The sequence below is a fragment of the Rhamphochromis sp. 'chilingali' genome (assembly GCF_963969265.1).
Source record: "Rhamphochromis sp. 'chilingali' genome assembly, chromosome: 19".
In the NCBI taxonomy this organism is placed as follows: Eukaryota; Metazoa; Chordata; class Actinopteri; order Cichliformes; family Cichlidae; genus Rhamphochromis; species Rhamphochromis sp. 'chilingali'.
In genome coordinates, this window is record NC_137946.1 from 8,775,372 (window position 1) to 8,794,339 (window position 18,968).

General features: G+C 40.5%; 1 protein-coding gene across 7 annotated transcripts in view; it reads right to left on the bottom strand.

Annotated features, from left to right (window-relative positions):
* Positions 1-18,968, bottom strand: part of msi2b (musashi RNA-binding protein 2b) — a 285,592-nt gene that overhangs the window by 27,991 nt on the left and 238,633 nt on the right. For all 7 annotated transcript variants that reach the window (XM_080866576.1, XM_080866573.1, XM_080866575.1 and 4 more), the window contains exon 10: positions 17,981-18,055. In XM_080866576.1, the coding sequence (XP_080722702.1) occupies positions 17,981-18,055 (75 nt within the window). The remainder of the gene's footprint in view (positions 1-17,980; positions 18,056-18,968) is intronic.

Sequence of the window (18,968 nt, forward strand, 5' to 3'; positions counted from 1 at the left end):
TGAAGCGTAAATGTAAACCGTTCAACAGATTTGGAGTAAAGAAAGTAGATAAAGAATGTGTGTCTCTGTAATTTTAGGTTGAACTTCCTTTTTGATTGATGCTGATTCTCATCAAAACTAACCTGATTTTGTAATTACCTAAGCAAACAAACAATCACATGTTATGGACACATGGAGGAGAGGTGTAACATGGCCAAAGAAAGCCTGGTGAAGCCTGATCATTTTCTTCTGTGAAACTGGGTATAAGCGTTTTGGTGGCAGATGGGCTCAGAGTGGCCTTCTGGTTATGTTTCTGAATTGCATTTGCATCATTTGAGTGTTGTTGAGTTTTTTTATTTAGTTTATTCAGAATAAATTTGGTTTAGCTGACGCTCAGCGCTGCTTTGCATAGAGGGGTCTACACTGCTCAGTAGTTTGTATGTCTTAAATCAGGGGTGTCAAACTCAAATACACAGTGGGCCAAAATTCAAAACTGGAACAAGGTCGCGGGCTAACATTAATATTTATTGAAAAAAAAAATCTTCCTCCAGATTTAAGAATGAATCTCTCCTTATGGACTCAAACTTTGCTGAAAATCTGAATATGGAACAAACAACGCTTAATACTAAACAATATATATATTAGCTGTATAATACCAGTAGGCCAGCTCTAATAATAATTTGTAATTAGGCTGCGGGCCAAATTTGGCCCGCGGGCCAGAGTTTGACACCTATGTCTTAATAATAAAAAGGATGACTCATGGAAGAGATCTTAGCAAATTCATTGTAAAATAAAGAAAAGGAAATTGTAAATGACCTATAAGAAGTTCACTGTAAGACACTAAGAAGTACAACAGAAGTTGTAGCCGGGCCAGTGAAGCACACGGCTGCCTTGTCATGGGTTGAGGGAGGCATTCTGTCAGAAATGGAAAACTGACTCCACTACACATTTTGCTTCATCAATAACATTTGATAAGATATAGAGAAACATATAGAGACAAATAAACAAAACAAAAAGAAAGAAAATATTTATCAAAGTTACCAAAGAGACAGCCACCTAGCAAGACATCTTTTCATCTCCAGACTGACAAGTGTCCTATTGTTGTCATCCGTCAGTGTGACTTTGTTGTTGTTGAAAGCATCTCTGGGTTGTTGTTATCAAAGGCATAAATCACAGAGCTGGAGAGAGCCAGGTGGCTTTCATATGAACTGCTGCACACATGCTCACGTCTCACCTCTCCTCTGATCAGAGGAGACCTACAGTACACACAGAGAGTTCCCCTCGCTTACAATGCAGAGGCTAGGGTCTGGAAATGAGCCAGAGAGACAGAGAGAAAGAGCATTTACATGCACACAAGTAATTCAATTATAACCAGACTAATGCAATACACATATTATTGCAACTCTCATGTAAACACCTTAACCAGGTTATCTTACTCACATTAAAGTCCTAATCAGAGTAAGCATAACTTGATTAACAGAGCTGGGTTGCATGTCAGTCATTCAAATTAATCTCGCCGTGTTTATGTCTGGTGTCTTTCAATGCTTGGAATCGGTGCATGCGCCACAAAGGACAAAGGAGAACACAGAGCTCCACGACGAAGGTTTCAAACAGAATCGTTACAGGATGAAAGAATTAAACAGGGAAATAATCACTTAGATGATGCTCCATCGAACCCTAAGCCAGATAAGTGGTTAGGAAACTTGATGGGATATTGGATGGATGGAGAAATGGTTACACAGACAGTGACAGAGTTTCTTGCCTTATTGTCTTATAATGCCTTATTCCTCCCATCTGTTATTTCCCTACAGCTATTTCCCTTAGGTCTACAGGCTAGTATCTTAGTATCTAGTAACATTTTCTTGGATCAGCTGATTTGTAACAGATAGTCTAGTGTGAAAGCTTAATAAAATGACATTTTTTCAAATGTCAGTCTGCAAATATTACTGGTACTTTGTTCGCTCTGGCAGAGTACAGTCCCAGCATTTGTTGCCAATTGTTGTCTGTTTATATTTTTCTCTTGATAAGCGGTATATCACAAGTTATGTTGCCTTGGTTGGTTTCAGTCTACCCACCCAGAGTCATTTTGGAAAGTGAAACAGAACTGAGAGGTCCCAGAATAATTCACATTTGCTCATTTGCCTGGCAAAACTAGGCTATAAAAAGCCTACAGCATCAATAAAAGACATATTCTAAAAAAACAAGTTTTCGAAATCAAATATCTCAGCTGAATTTAACGATTCAAAATTCATGTTTACAAACTAAATGCAGGGAAGCGAATCTTGCACCGGTGCCACATAGTATAGCTGCATCCAGCTTTGTTTAGTCTAAACTATTATGGAGCCAGCTCAATAAAACAATATTAAAGTAAGAGGTGACATGTTAAAAATAGCAGTGTGCATCTATAGGCTCAAATCCTTATCGTCAAAAGCAACTGGAGTTACACTCTGGCATAGGATTGACTATAAGTGGATTTTAATCGTGTGATGCATTCATGCACTGTTTAAGTGTTTCAGTCACTATACAAATGCCAGTAATGACAGATCATCAAACAGCTGATATCATAATATAATATAAGCAGTTAGACTTTACTGTGTACTTTTCCTGATGTTCACAAAATGACACATTTTCCAAAGTAGGTGCATGCATTCACAGTGTCTAAAAGATTTAAAGGTATAAAATTGGGAGAACAGTCAGTCAGCCACATAAAAAATAAATGGTTTAAATATTTGAACACATTTTGACAATTTTGTAATTCTGCAATGTGGTGCAGAGATTAGAAATGTTGGATTTGAAGTTTCCTCAGGTCTTGGTGATTCCAAGTTGGCTGCAGATCTTAAATGGATACAGCATTGCGTGGTCAGTATGACCCAGTTTTGAACCTTTTTTTTAAAGGTCAGATTTTGGAAACAGACTGCTCTCTGTAAAGTAAAAACCACAGGGTACAAAATAAGCACCGCCTGTCAAGTGGTACAATGAGGTAATTTATTTTTGAGAGTGCACAGTTATGACAATAAAAGAGAGTGATGACAGGATAGTCCGGTGCCTCCTCCAAAGGGGAAAAATGAGTTGCAACACAGCACTGAATGATATGCTTTAGAGAGGATTTAAAAATGGATATACACAATACCACAGGCATTCAGCATATACATACATATAGCCTGCACTTCTTCACTGCAGACAGCAGCAATACATAGGCTCTACAACACCAAGACTGCCCACATCTCTACAGTACAAGAACAGTCAATTGCTCTGTCATATAGTCACACCTGACTTCATTTATATATCTGCGTATGTGCAGGTCAATATATCTGCGTTTGTGTTTCCCTCTTACTTTCTTTTTTAAACCAAAGGTAATGATTTCTGTAAGTAATGAAACAATTTGGCACACTGATCCTTTGCCAATGATGGCATCTGATGGGGGAAAGAAAGAGTCAATGAGAGAAGAGGAGTGAATCCAGACCTCAGCAAAGCCTGGCTTTACGCTGGTAATTGCACACGTATCTTTTGTCTTTTGACCAAATGATGAGGCCCGAGAGGAGATGCATATGTGTTAAAATTTAATCTGGGTAATCTTTCAGAGGCAAAGCAATAAAAAAACAAAATAAATAAAAATCTCAGATTCTGTTAGTCATAACTAAATCACATCTTCTCTGCCACCTGAAACAAAAACAATCTAAAATAATTTAGAACCCAACATCTTTTAATTCATAACGCACTGAAAAGACAAATCTGCAATCTCAGGAGAGCAGTGGTAAACATATAATGTATCTTTCTGTTGGGAAATTACTGCTCTTCATGAGAAGGTCAGAGGTGAGGAACGGGTGTGCTACAGACTAGCCTACTTGTGCTAGCAGTGTCTAAGTGATTTGCTCAAGGACACTTCAGTAGGGTGGATTCCTGCTGCCAAGGGGGCTCAATCCGAAGCCTTCCAGCTGAAGAGGAGTGTCCGTACCCATGCAGCCGTCTGTTAAAACTGCCCACTATCCACATTGCACACCTACAGCTTTACATATTTAGAAATCATTCATAAATTAAAAGCAGAAGAAACCGATGCAGCTGTACAACGGTGTGTGAGTGATTGTGACATTGCAATGTGATGTTATGCCGTGAGCTCAGGAAGAGCTCAGAGTCTTCTACTTCTAGTCTTTTAGCTCTCAGTGACAAGAGTGCTGTTTCTTTGTAGCTGAAGTGCATGGCAGCATAGCATCAAAGAGGACAAACTAGGCTCTTTATTGAAGTGTAGCCGCACTTTCGACCTCTTCTTTGTACTACTTCCCGTGCTCTTCAGTATAAAGGAAACTGCTCCTATGCTGCACAACTGATATAAACACATTGGGCTTCCACACAAGCCTCAATATAACTCCCAGTCACTCACACACCTGCAGCAGTTAAAGATGAAGCACTGGAGAATGAAACAATAAGGGACAGAAACAATGCATTTCAAAAAACAGAAGAGAAATCTGCCAGGATAGATAAGGCAGAGACATTTAAATCCATTTGGTCGAGGAAATTGTGAAACTGGTTTTCAGAATGAGACAGGGTTTTCGGTTCACAACCTTAATACCAAGGCAGTTTAGGATAGTGACTTAAATAGAGAGAGACAGACAGGAAGGACACAGATGTCTGACCTTGCAGTAGTGCTTATGTAATGGTCTGCTTCAGTGCATTTAACTGCAGTGCTCCTTTCCAACCTAGGATCAGTAAAGGCAACATGTCTCTGCAGTCCAATCTCCTCTGACATCAGTTCTGACACTTAGAGTGTATGAAAAGGTCTTGTGAGCTCCAAGTGAATCAGTTGTTATGGCCCTGCCTGTGTGGTCCCCGTGGAGCCAATCATACTAATTAAACTAGACTACTTAAGCCTCCTCTCATTAGTGTCCAAGTAAACAGCCTTAATTTTTTATGCATTTTAATGCCCATCTCCCAGTTCTGGGGGTGGTACTGAACCGGACAGATGAATGATGAAGGGGGGTAATTTCAGGTTTTCTCAAATGAAAGAGAGTGCACTGCGTGTCATTTTATCATTCAAGTTAAATATGTGTTGGTGGATTTGAACTATGCTTCACCATATCTCGTACAGTCAAACTCGCCTTCTCAGTGATAATTCATTTAAAGGATAAAAGGATAATATGTGATATAATATGTAAACATGATCTTAAACCCGAGCTTTTGCAGACTTATTATATTTTTGGCCAGCTCCATGGTTACACAATCTAGCACTGCTCCAGATACCAGGGGCAAGTAGGGTAAAATGTGGCATGACCCAAAAATAGGGCTGCAACACTTGACTTCACTTGATCACTGCAGAAGCAAACAATGTTTGCAGGGCTGTATGCACTGTTATAAGCATACTATACTTCATGTATACTGCATAAAGTATAGCCATCCATTAGGAAACGAGCAGTACTGAGCCACTGGAGAGCTATTAGCCCAGTCAGCAAGAGGGAACGATGGAAAGATGGAGGAAAAGGTGGAGACAGCTGGGTAGAGTCCTAGCAAGTACCAATGCGCTGGAGCTCTCAAACAGTGGGTGGCATCAAAACAACAGGAAGTAGAAAGAGAGCATGGTCTCAGAGACACACATATTGTACTCCTCAGTTTGCATCCAGGTCTGTGGTCTTTTTCTGTTCTGTTGCTGGTCTCCAGCAGCGTCCGAAGGTGGCATCCATGTACGAGGCAGGACAGCTCGAGTTTCATTTCAAGACCAGCAGCATAACAGCCGAGACATAATGAGCTTTAGCGTTGCCACTCTGCCTGTTACAGCACCTCATCTTCCCCACCGCAGGAACCTAGTCTATGGGTCTCTGTGGCAGACTGTTTGCCTGCTTCAGTGTGTGAGGATGCGTCTGCTATCCTAGGGTGAGTTAAGGCCTGGGCAAATGAGGTGAGGCTTCTTTTCCACTTTCAGGAAATAGCTAGCCTTTCAGCTTTGCCTCTGTGAGAGTGCGGTTGCTGGTTCCGCAGAGACAGATGCCCACATACTCATGGAAACACATGTGTGTGCATGTGACCTATGATCTGTCTGCATGTGAGCATCTGATGTAATCTGTCAGCATCCCTTTATCTACACAGGAAAGTAAAATCACACTGCAAAACAACAATAAACCAAAAAAACAAACCAAAAAACCCCACTGGTCCTCCTCTGTGCTCAGGGCATGCAGGAGGACCACTTGGTAATGTGCTGCTACACCTGATGGATGCATTCGATGGTGTCTACCTCTGACAGCAAAGCACATGTACATGAAACAGAAAGTGGGTAATGGAAAACAAAGCTGATGTGGGAGCAGTCCAGCTTTATGACTCCACACATAGAAGTAGGCAGGGCGTGACATACAGTGCTGTTCACTGACGTCACAGCAGCGCACTAACTGCTGTCATTGGGAATGGAGTCGTGGCCTGTGGAGCTCAGAGAGCCTGTATGTGTGATGGTGTGTGTGTGTGTACGTGTGTGTGAATGTGCAGTCAGCACTGTTGTGGAGACAGTGAGTCAGAGAAGCAGACAGAAAACCAGAGAGAGGCCCCTGGTTGTCCCTCCACCTCCCTTGCCCCGATATGCAGCCTCGAAGAGCTTTCAATTGTGTCTGTTGTATGCTTCTGTGTGTGCGTCTGAGAGTTTGAGTGCACAGGAGCAGAATATGTCGTGCATGATCGTTCAAGTGTATGAGATCACAACACTCGTCGCCGGGCCCTATTTTAAGTCCTGCGACTCATGGAGTGCCCCGGCTTACGCAGACCTATTGGGCTAATGATCAGCCTTGGCAATTAAAGCCAATCTGTGAGTCAGTGTGGCATCAGGAGGGCCATCTGCTTCCAGCCCTGTAGCACTCACTCTGGCCTGTGGGACCACTTGCTGGGGTCACAGCTCACCCGGCTTGTAGAGAAATGGTCACAAGATCTGAGGAGCAATCTGCTGTGCAATTCTAGTTCAATAGAATCCTGGTCTACTGATACACTGCTGTGTGTACCGCTGTCTCACGAGTGCAGTAAAAACACAAGCAGTGGGGATCGATCTTGTGGAGGACAATGTTGCATGTACCCATGACACATGTAAGCTCCACATCAGCCTCAGGCTAGTGATTCCTCCCACCTGCTTCAGTATCGTAGCCAAGATGTGTGCAAAAATGGGAATTTAAGATGTATGAAAACTTAAGAGGGCTCTCTGTTCATAATGAGTCTGCAATGTATCCAAATCTTTATTAGCATTCACACACATACGCAAACATTAGCTGCAGCCAGAAAAACAAGAGTTTAACGGCAAAGAAAGTTTGAAAGAAAAAAGTTGTCAATATTGTAAATGGTTGGGATACAAGACAAGGCAATGGTGTCTTCGCTTTACCCACATTGGGCTATTAAACCTTTTGTGTGTTTAGTCTTGGGTGCATTAGTCTGAGATTGTCGTATTCTTTACATTAACAGCTTGTCTTTCACATATAATACACTCTGAATATCACTTACCTGCATGAAAAACGCTGCAGGAAAAAAAAAAGGTTTGACTGATCAATCACACCACAGACCTGACCTTCTCTTATCAGACATCGTCTTGCGTAGCATTTCAAAATATATTCTATATTACTTAAAATTTAGATTTAGAGATGAAACCACAGATACAAGGGGCAAGCACATCTTCCCATTTCTCTCTAAGACCTCATTGATCTGAAGTATACAAAGCATGCAACTACATCACCAAATAGCCCCTTACCTCTTCTGTGCCAGCATATCAGGTGTGCTTCAAAGGTTCACAGCTCTATATATCTTTTCTATCACCCTGCAGCAGACAGTTGCTAAACCCGGGGAAGCTAGCTGGTGATTCAGGCCAATGGCCTGGTGTGCATTTTTTTTTCATAAGCTTGCTTGGCCCTGCTCTAGATTATGGGAGCATTCATCCTTCAGAAGCACCCACTATCATACCAGTTGCAAAGGTCAGCAGTTCTCTTTCCCTATGTGCCACCTGCTGCAGCTGCTGTACCTTTGTATTGTTTTCCTACAGGAAAAGGAAGGTCATAAGTGCAGCCCCCCCAGCCCGTTTACGGTTGTATAGAAACACACTAATGTCTCTTTGGGTCCATGAGTTCCTAAAAAATCCGTATCCGATTAAATTGGTTTTGTTTGTCCAATCTATTTCACTACATATGTAGTACAATCCAAGATGAATATATATCTATATATTATATATATATGAGGCCATCTTGAAAGATTTACATATTCAACGTAACAAGAGAAGCTGTGGAACCCAGAAGCACCTGCTGGGCCAAGTACTGTTTCCTTCCGCACAGAAAGAGAAATTTGCTCCATGCTGTTCTACGGCGTTTGAAATGACATTTTCTGTCAGGTATACGATGGAGTTTGCTGTTCTGTCTCAGGCATGGCTGGTTGGTGGAGATGGAGAGGGATGGAGGCTACCGCAGTGCTATCACACATCAGGGATGAGGTCTGACAAAGATGAAGCGTGTGACAATGAAGGGATATGGAAACAAGACATTGTGAAACAGATGGAAAACCGATCCACCAACTGCAGCAAACCAATACCAAAAGCCCACGCAAACGTGAAAAATAGACACAAAATACAGTACCTTCTTAGAAACAGCCTTTTACGTGTATGAAATACAAACAGATGGCCCTTTAATAGGCTGATTAAAACCACAGTCCCAGAGAACTATTGACAGTGACTGATATCCCAGAGCTAAAGACAATAACCACTGTAGCAATGAAGTGAAGTGGGCAACAGTGATTAGGAGTATGGTGGAGCTTGAGGTTGAAAAGAGCTCAAGATATGTTTCTGATGTTCCTGACAAAAAGAAAAGGCTTGTTAAAAATACATAAATAAACAAATCGATAGCAAGGCCAAACACAGATTCCCACTGGTGTGGCTTCTCATCGCTTCAATCCTATGCCATAAGTATACGGCAATAAAGTTTGCATAATCACTCTCACTGCCAGAAGGGGGAGACAAAAGTTCACTACAGTAGGTTTAAGGTAACTGGTAAATAACCCCAAATTACCCACCCCTCTGTCCTCAGTGTACCCTTGCCGCACTTACCCCTGCCCTCTCCCCTCCTTAATTATCCCTTTCCTCTGTTCTTTTAGTACTTAAGAGGCTGACTCACTGGACCTGAATTGCTGTTTGTCTGTCATGACATCTGAAATAGTTGGATGACTGAGTGTTATGCCTTTCACTCACTCAGTCTGATGGGACCCCACTAACATCTTCATCCCTGGTTTTTCGGTGTAGCATAATGACCTCCTAGTAGCGGCCCTAATGGAGCCATAATGGTCATTTATGCCATGGGAGGCTCTGAGGGCACGGCTGTGGAGGCAGCGAGTCGCACAGGAAGATGGTAGAGTGAAGAGAAGCTCCGGGTTAAGTCTCTCCACCTCCGCCTTTTCCCTTCATACACAGCTCCCAAATCTCCGTCTTTGTATGAATACCACATATCTGTGTGTCTGTGTGTGCGTTCAACTCCGCATTCACGTCCATGTAATAAAAGGAACCGATACAAGACTGGTTAACAATAGAAAGTACAATATGAATGTATGAGGGGTGTATCCCTGCTTTTGATGCTCGCTTCTACGGCTTATTCACACGCATAATACACACACACACAATACATTCTCCTTTTTAATTACATTTTTCCTCATGAATGCAGTGTACTACATTCTTAAAACTCTTTATAATTTCTTTTCTATATATGCTTGCACTGCTGGCAGAAACTGTCCTGTACATAAATTACAGAGCATAAGCTTGTGCTTATTGCTAAAAAACATTCTCTTTCTGGCATTTGCATTTTTATTATCCACAGTAAACACAAGGGTCTTTCATCGTTACATCCCGTGTTAGTCTAGAACAATCGACAAGTAAAGAACAGTTCGATGTACTGTAAGGCTGTGATCAAACTGGATAGTCCTTTCAAATTTCTCAATCACGTGAGCTCATCCGAACTAGACACCTGGTTAAAATGCGGCACATCTTGGGATCGTTCCCCAGGGCGCTGCAGGCTGAATAATACAATAGCACATTTATCAGCGAGCTAATGCTAATTAGACTGTTGCATAAAAAGGAGAATAATGTACAGTAGCGTCCCTCATGCCTTGTCAGCTCCCGCTTTGTCTGTTTAGCCATACGGCTGCATTTTGGCTCTTAAATAGGAGAAAATGGCAGTCTATTTTAGAAAACATGAAATATAAACTATCCTACTGCAGGGCCGATTTCCCCAAGTAATCACAATGTGCTTTGTATCATCTAATCAGATAAATTAAAAAAAAAAAAACAACCAAAAAAAAAAACCAATGGCACAGACACTTGGAGATATCTGAAGAAAGACAAAAACAGCTTCTTTATTTCTCTCCTCGCTCTCAAAACAAGACATACACATTACTTATTTCTATCACAAAACATGATCTCAAAATCAACCAAAGCTTAGTTTGTTTAATCTTTTAAAGCTTTCTGGGGAAAAAAATCAGTGCTGTCCAATTGCACAATCTAGGGAACTGTGCACTCTTTAATATCTTTTGTAGCCCATTTTAAACCCGGCTGCAGTCCAGGGCGAGCAGAGCAACACTGTACAAGAGTGTTTACAGTGAATGTCACTTTCAAGTTTTCTGTGGTAATGAAAACAGCTGGACTTCTGAGTAATTCACTCACAGTGCAGAGTGAATTACCTTTAAAAGGAATATAACATATAAAGAAAAACATGACATTGAGGCGGTGTGTGGTGAGACTGAATAATACTATTCCGCTGTTCAAACTGGTTTAATGTCAAATTGTAGTAACAATCAGGCATATGCACAATACTCCTACAGCTGCGGCTTCACATGATGCTATGTGTGGGTTCTAAAGCTGAAAATGAACTGAAGCTGCATGACTGACATGTTGACTACTTTGAATCATGCTCATATTGATACCTGCATTCATAGATGCTTACCACCCTGACAGTGAGCTAAAGCTTTCTGAAAGTGTTACCGAAAAAGCTGCCAATGCTGTAACATCCGTATAACAGTGTATTTATTATTGAGTCCATATGATTAGTAACAGTGCAGCAGCTGCTAAAGAGACGGTTCATCTAAAATGCAAATAAACACACTGGTTGTATCTAGTTTCTGAGATCCAGTAAGCTGGAGGGGGATGAGACCAAGTATAATTTCCTAATTACAGCACACACAGTGGATGTGAGGGTAATCCAGTGATTTTGTGTTTATTTACTAGTGGAGTTTAGTATGCTATTAAATTTTCCTTAGGAAGTTACCTTTAGTTCTGCAAATATTAGAACAGGATTGATTAAAGCTTCAGCTAGAAGTAAGGGTGCAATTTTCCATTTCTGGTGACGTGTCCTGAGTATTTGTGGAGGATTCAAAGCAAAGCGAAAAATAAAATTTTTTTGTGTTGTTGTTTTAAAATGTACGCGTTCGCTTCGCTTGAGTTCAATACGGTATTTTCATCAAATGGCCATGTGTGTGAGATGAAAATACCGCAAAGTTTCCCAGTAGGAGCAAGTTGGCCCTTAAAATGGCAGGGAAAAAAATGCACAGCAAAAAGAAAATATGAAGATGTACACAGGACGTTTTTAACAGAGTGGGATAGTTTATATTTTTTTGTTGAACGCAATGGCAAGCCATTCTGCCTTATATGTCAGACGTCATTAGCGCATTTCAAAGCTTCAAATCTTCAGGGCCACTTTCAGCTCACTCCATGCTAACATCGACCAGGAATTTCCAAAAGGGACTGAACTTCGCAAGCACGAGTTGGCCACTTTGAAAAGTCAGGCAGAAAAGCAGATACAGTTTTTCCAAAAATTTACGAAGTGGTCAGAGACCATAACGCTCGCATCCTATCAGCTGGATGAAGCGGGGAGCATGAAGGGGAGTTCGTTAAAAAATGTCTCAGTGACGTTGTTGAAATTTTGTCTCCTGAAAACGACAAATTAAAACACATGGTATCAGACGTCCAACTGTCCCGCCACACTGCTGAACACAGAATATCGGACATTAACACAGCTATTGAATCACAGTTGCACTCTGACCTTCAAGCATGTGAGTATTTTAGTGTCGCATTGGATGAGAGTTGTGATATACAAGACAAGCCTCAAATGGCAATATTTGCACAGTCTGTGTCAAACGATTGTGTGATCAAAGAACTCCTGGATATTGTGCCATTAAAAGACAGAACCCGTGGCATAGATGTGAAAGAAACCATGATGGCTGCATTAGAAAAAGAAAATCTGCCCATAACGAAGTTAACTGCAATAGCCACGGATGGAGCACCAGCCATGATGGGATCTGTGAACGGGCTTGTAGGGCTGTGCAAAGCTGACCGAACTATTCCTGACTTTTGGAATTTTCACTGCATCATCCACATGGAGCAACTTGTGACTAAACCATTGAATTTAGATAACGTCATGAAGCCTGTGATGGAAATCGTCAGCTATATCCGCACACATGCGCTTAACCACAATCAATTCAAGAATCTCATCGCTGAGCTGGACCAAGGGCTTCCAGGTGACCTGCCGCTGCACTGCACTGTGAGGTGGCTGTCAAAAGGCCAGGTACTCTCTCGCTTCTTTGAGCTTTTGGATGCCGTAAAACTGTTTATGGAAGAGAAGGACAAGGACTATCCCGAGCTCTCGGACCTCAAGTGGATTATGGATCTGGCCTTTTTGGTCGACATGCTGTGTCACTTGGACAGACTGAACCTGACCCTGCAGGGTAAGTTAAAAATGCTGCCTGACCTGGTGCAAAGTGTGTTTGCGTTTGTCAACAAACTGAAGCTGTTCAAGACACATATTCAAAAGGGAGATTTAATGCATTTTCCCACTCTGCTAAAAGCCAGCGGGCAAGTCGCCAGCGCTGCCCTGAGTAAGCAAAGAGCCAGATATGCAACGCTGATTGAAAACTTGCACGAAAGCTTTGTGACCCGGTTCCATGATCTACAATTGAAAAGGCCACAGATTATGTTCCTCGTTGACCCATTTAATGCAGAGACCGGCTGTTTGAAAGTCCCGCTAGTCACAGATGAAGCTGCGGCTGAGTTGGAGATGATCGATCTTTGTGAGGAGGACCAATTGAAACCTGCTTTAAGGGAAGGGACCATTGAGTTCTGGAAAAGTGTGCCAATGGAAAAATACCCCAATGTCAATGGGCTGTGCTTAAGATACTGTCAATTGTTCAAGGCGAGGAATGCCAGAAGTCCCACTAAACAACATGCATTGTAAAAGTAAATGCTATTGTAGATTATTATATTTTTGTTTGTGGACTTGGTTGAACTGAAAGTTTGTGTGTGTGAGACAGTGCACGCAATTGTTGAAAATGACTGGCCTGTGGTTTTAGTACTGTAGGAGTACATTTCTTTCATTATCATGTTGGTGTGTGACATTTACAATAAATCTGGCTGAGCAGAATGTGTGTATTTTGTGTGTGTGTGTGAGTGAGTGAGTGAGTGAGTGAGTGAGTGAGAGAGAGAGAGAGAGAGAGAGAGGGGAAAGGATGGGTGATGTTCATGTGTGCCCATGCGTATGAGCACCACCCCTGTCCTAGTGCTTTGGACATCTGGTAGTAACCTAGTGCTGGTTACTACCAGATGTCCATGGCAATCTGTAATTTTTCATGTTTGCCTGCAAACATTCACTAACCACTAGCCGAGGTGTAGCCAAACTAGAGAAAATGCAATACAAACTGAAATGTATTAAGCCTGCTTTAATACATTTAAAGCAGGCTTATTAATACAAGTTGTGTCTCAAAGTTGCAGCCAACATGTTTTAAGAGGTTCAAGTTTTACTGTGAAAGCAAACAGTCTGCATTTCTGATATCTGTCGCACTTTCTGCAGTTTCACTACAGCTCAACAGTGGTTCATTTAAATCTACGACCGTTTTCTCTGGTTGAAGGATAGACAGAAGAATCGGAGTAATCTAGGACTCCTGTGGCTTTAGCCATTACTTTCCCAGTGAGCTCCAGTAACCACTTGTAACCAGTCATTTTTTCCCATTGACCAGAGCTTGACAGGTGGTCACATGTCTGCTAATTGTGATGTAGTTATCAGCTTTTTTCAGTAACCCTTGTTTTCTGCTCTAATTTCTTAGTTTCTGTGTGTAGTCACCTACAACTGCACAAAATTGTGGCGCCTTTGCCTTACAATATAGAGCGCCTTGAGGCGACTGTTGTTGTGATCTGGCGCTATATAAATAAAACTGAATTGAACTGAAAATAGCTCTGCTGACCATCGCCTACCATAATCAGAGATATTATCAGAGATTGCAAAATTCCACACTACACTACAAGACAAGAGAGTAATACTGCAGAAAATTGTTAATGTTATTATCTGATCCTTTATTAACTTGAGTCAATATATTACTACTATAATTCCAGCAATGTAAAAAATGGATTGGCAGAAAAATTAAAAACATTTATGAATTTTTTAAAATCAAACTGCAAGCGTGTAAATTCGAGAGAAAATTCAATGCACACTTTGCACTGCTGTAACTTGCACAGCGTGGACCCAGTCAGGTAAAAAGGCAGCCACCTTTGTGAAGCTGAAAGCAGACCTTAAACTCAGGATAAATATCTAACACAGCCATCTCACTCAGACTCGTCATCTTAAAGTAGGCAAGTTTACATCCAAACAGGAAGTGGTAACATCATATTCTTATGCTGATATGACAGTCTGACATCAATTTGACATAATAAAAGCCCACAATATGAAAGTTAAAAAAAAAATTCACAGTGGAATCAGACAATGATCAATATCCCAAGTCTTCATTGTCATCATCAGACTGACCCATCCAACAGACAAGCTGGAGAATATAATGCTTCAACATAATAAGCAATTGAGTAGTTGCATTCACTACCATACAGAAATTCTTTTATAAACTGAAAAACCACAACACAGTTTTTTTTTTAGTTGGAATGTGGCCACTTTGTTGCTCCTTACCCTTTTTAATTCTGAGGCAAACATCGCTATCTTCTTGATTGTCACTATGCTCCCCGTATACAGCATTGTCTCCAAAATTAAGTTCATTGTGAAGTTCAATCATAATGTTGAAATTATGCTGCCGCAAGGTAAACAGTGTGTGATTACAGGATTGCAGCAAAAAAAAAAGGTTATAGTTGTAAAACCAACAAAAAAACATCAGAGAAAGCATATTTACCAAACGCTGCTCACTTTTTTTTATTGGTATAAATGTTTTTGTAAAAGCTAAAAAAAAAAAAGGGGACAAACATGCTTAGAACAAAGATTTATTTTTGGGGACTTCCACAGAGCTGAATGTGTATCTGACACGTGTGACAGAATTTGTGATTTCACACTATAAAAGGAATGTAAATCAGTTTAACAGCATTATGACACTTGGAGCTAATTTTTTTAACCCTCAGATGTTTGATGAACCATAGGTACCCTTTAGCTCTTTTTTATAACCGAAAAATTTTCTGTTTCCATTTGATGTTTCTCATCAAGCTGAATTGTTTGCAGGCTAAATGTATTTTATGCCTCATAAAACATTTGCAAATGCCTTTTTGCATTTTTGATGCTGCAAGATCTGCAATTTTTTCCCTTTTTGCCCTTTTTACAGTCACATTAGTCTGTCAGGAACTCTATTAATCCATCTTGTAGTCTGCAGATGTTCCATGAATTTATCACGCCACTCTCTGTAGTTGTGGCATACATGAGAGCTTTCCTGGGATACACATTCATTATCATATTAAATATAACATTCCAAAAAGTTGATTCTGTTCATCTGGACGTAGCATTTTGAGTTTTGTCACTCATCGAAGGGATTTCTTCAGTCAATTGTCCAACCTTTGGAGTTGAAAACACTACGTCCAGACGAACAGAATCAACTTTTTGGGATTTCCCTACCTGGATGGTTGACATTAAATATAACAATTTATCTCAACTAGACATCATTACTTTTTTCTGTGCCAGAGAAGCATCTGTAGCTCAGCAACTTAATGGGACTTAGAAACAATAAATACCACAGTTTGAGGTTGGAATTTGCCCTTTTGGGGCAGTGCTCTGATACATGCTCATGTTTGACATATACAGTACAATTTGATTTATATCAGCAATCTGTAACAGTAATATGCATATCCTTGTAAGTGCATTAAAGAGTAATGATGCCCATGCTATGATGGAACTATTCTGTAAGCACGTCACGGCTGACAAATATAGACACAGGCATAGTGCATGTGATCAATATCGAATGCACTTTGTGATCAATGTTGGAATTAATTGGGAGTGTCAGTTACTGTTTAACAGCCACGGTGCAGGTGTCTGCTTTGAGTTGAACAGACTGCACTGAGTGCTGTCTGTTCCCCATCTCAGGCTGTGTACATTTCAGCTCTATTTTAGGTTATGTTTTGTACACTTGAACCTTGTTTCAGCTGCAGACTTGTCAGCTTTGATTTGTCTTTTTTTCCGTTTCAGTCTTATTGAGTTGTTGTACTTAATTCAGTGCTTCTTCACTAATCAATGTTTCATCACTGTTTTTTCTTGACAATTGAACAATTTCCTTACTGCTTCTCTTAACTCTTAACAGTGGACCCCTGAGGTTTACTGAGGGTAAAAAAAAGAAAAAAAGCCTTGAAATGCTGCTCACAATTTATGCCTCTTGGATCTAGACTGCGAGGCCCCAGCACCATTTATTTATAGGAGTGTTTCAGCAAGGCAGTGTACAGTGAGAAAAAAAGCCTTTGATCTTAAATTGAGGATGCTTTCCACATCTTAGTAAGGAAGGACACTAGTCAATATTTGGCCTGAGGTTATTTAATTTGGATAAGACGCTTGATTCATACATTAAAATTTCCAATTACCTGTCAAGAGTTGAACGAGCCCAGAGGAGGTTGTTTTAATCATACAGCTTTATCAAACTCTTTAAATTGAGTTTAACATGGACAGGATCTTACATTCTGCCTCGGGGAAGGTGATATTCCCTAATTTGTTGTAAATAGTAAACATTTTAAAAATCTATGTTTAACTAGAGTTATTTACAAGGAAAAAATAGTCATCATTCCTTTACCGTTCAGTCCCATTTCTCTCATTTTGTTGACCTAGCACACACACGCTAGGATGGTTTTAAGGGTAGTATTTAAGATTCATGTAAGATACACAAAAGCAATTGTTTTAAATGGAGTCATTCAGTTATATGAATTAAATAATATTTTTTGTCTAATCAGTCACTCTTAACGAAGACCTCATTTGTACACTTTTTATATTCACTCACACTAATAAGTAGGTGCTATTCCTTTTTCTTCTGTGGAACAGTGTTGTGGTCAAGTATAAAACTAACATATATCTGATCTGCAGGTGGTCACAGCTGGACCTCCTGTCTAACCATTTCTGAATCTATTTCACAAAGATATTACAGAGATCTGAGCCGCTGTCAGATATTTCTCATTCCGTCTTATCAGTGGAAGGAATGATGTCTGGCATGGCAAACAAAGTATGTGTAAAGTCCCTAAATAAAGCATGAAATTGACAGGATGCCTGTCTAAGTGAAGCACCACAGAGCCACTGGCCCTTCTTGCAGCAGTCAGGTACAGCTGCTCACCTCCAAACTGCACGCCTGCCATTTGGAGTCCCATTAAAGTGCCCGGCACTCTGAGTCAACACTTTTAATGCAGAAAATGACTTCATTCATTTTCCATTATAAGGACCACATTTTAAAAATCTGCCAACAAAAAGAGATGCTTATTTTTCCGCTTCTCCACAGATGAATTTGCATACATTGGGCCACTGAAGACGAAGAACTTCTCCCATTTTAGACATTTGGTCATGGTGGTGTTCAAGTATGGGATAAAAAGGAGTAAGCAATTTACTTCACTATATGTCAGCTTTCAAAACTTCGTTGAGGAATCCAGACACGAAGCACACTTATAACCCTGGAGATTATTTGGTGACTGACGTGTACACTGACCATCTTTTGTGTATGCGTGTGCAAGTGTGTCTGATTGTGCTGCTTGAGAGAGCAAAACAGAAATCGGCTGCAACGCCAATATTTTACGAAAGCATTAACTTACCAGGGAACTGGTAGCTGTAGCTGGGCGCGAATCCAGTGTATCCGCGACCATACGTTGCCACAATATTAGGGTAACCTTTGAGAGACAGAAAACAGATTAACAAGGGATGATAAATATAAATATTGTATCAATTACATACCATGTGACACCAATAGAGGTTAAAAACAGCACAGACAGTGACATAATTTTGACAGTGACTCAACTTTGCCATTGTACATGAACACAATGAATTGGAAATTAAGAAATCAGGAAATAAAGCAGAGGTTTAACAAAATGAATTACTCATTAAGGATTTTTTAAGCAATTTCTTAATTTATAATACTTTTATTCAACCCCTATTTAAATCTACCAAAAACACAGAGTATCATCATTTCAAAGGATCTTGAAAGTATAATTAAAATATAATAAAAATGTCTGAAGACTTAAGGCACTTGAAGGGCTCAACTAATGATTGCAGGATCAATTAAATAAGGGCGTGATATATGAGGCAAGTTGCCATTAAGGGATTTATAAACAAAACTAATGCTTCTAAGATTTTAGTGTTAGCAATGCCCACCCAACCTTTTTCATACAATATGCATATATGATGAATATAGTAACTGTCACTGGTGATGTCTTAGGCTGGAGTGATAAAGTGAATCTATGGAAAACATAACAATAAGCAAAGATGGACAAGAACACAGCAGCAGTTATCTATTTCAAACTGGGCATAGGAATAGTAACTGTTTTTTGATACAAAGACATTTGCCAAAGCTTGCTAAATGTGCGAATGTGGAGTATCTGGATCTGAAACCCAACAGACCTCACCAAATTTGAAATGCTTTGCTAGGCTTTGGGGTGGCTGTAGCTCAGGTGGCAGAGCAGGTCAGCCACTAATCAGAAGGTTGGTGGTTCGATCCCAGGCTGCATCCTGGCTGCATGCCAAATATCCTTGGGCAAGATACTAACCCCGTGTTTGCCTACTGGTGGTGGTCAGAGGGCCCGGTGG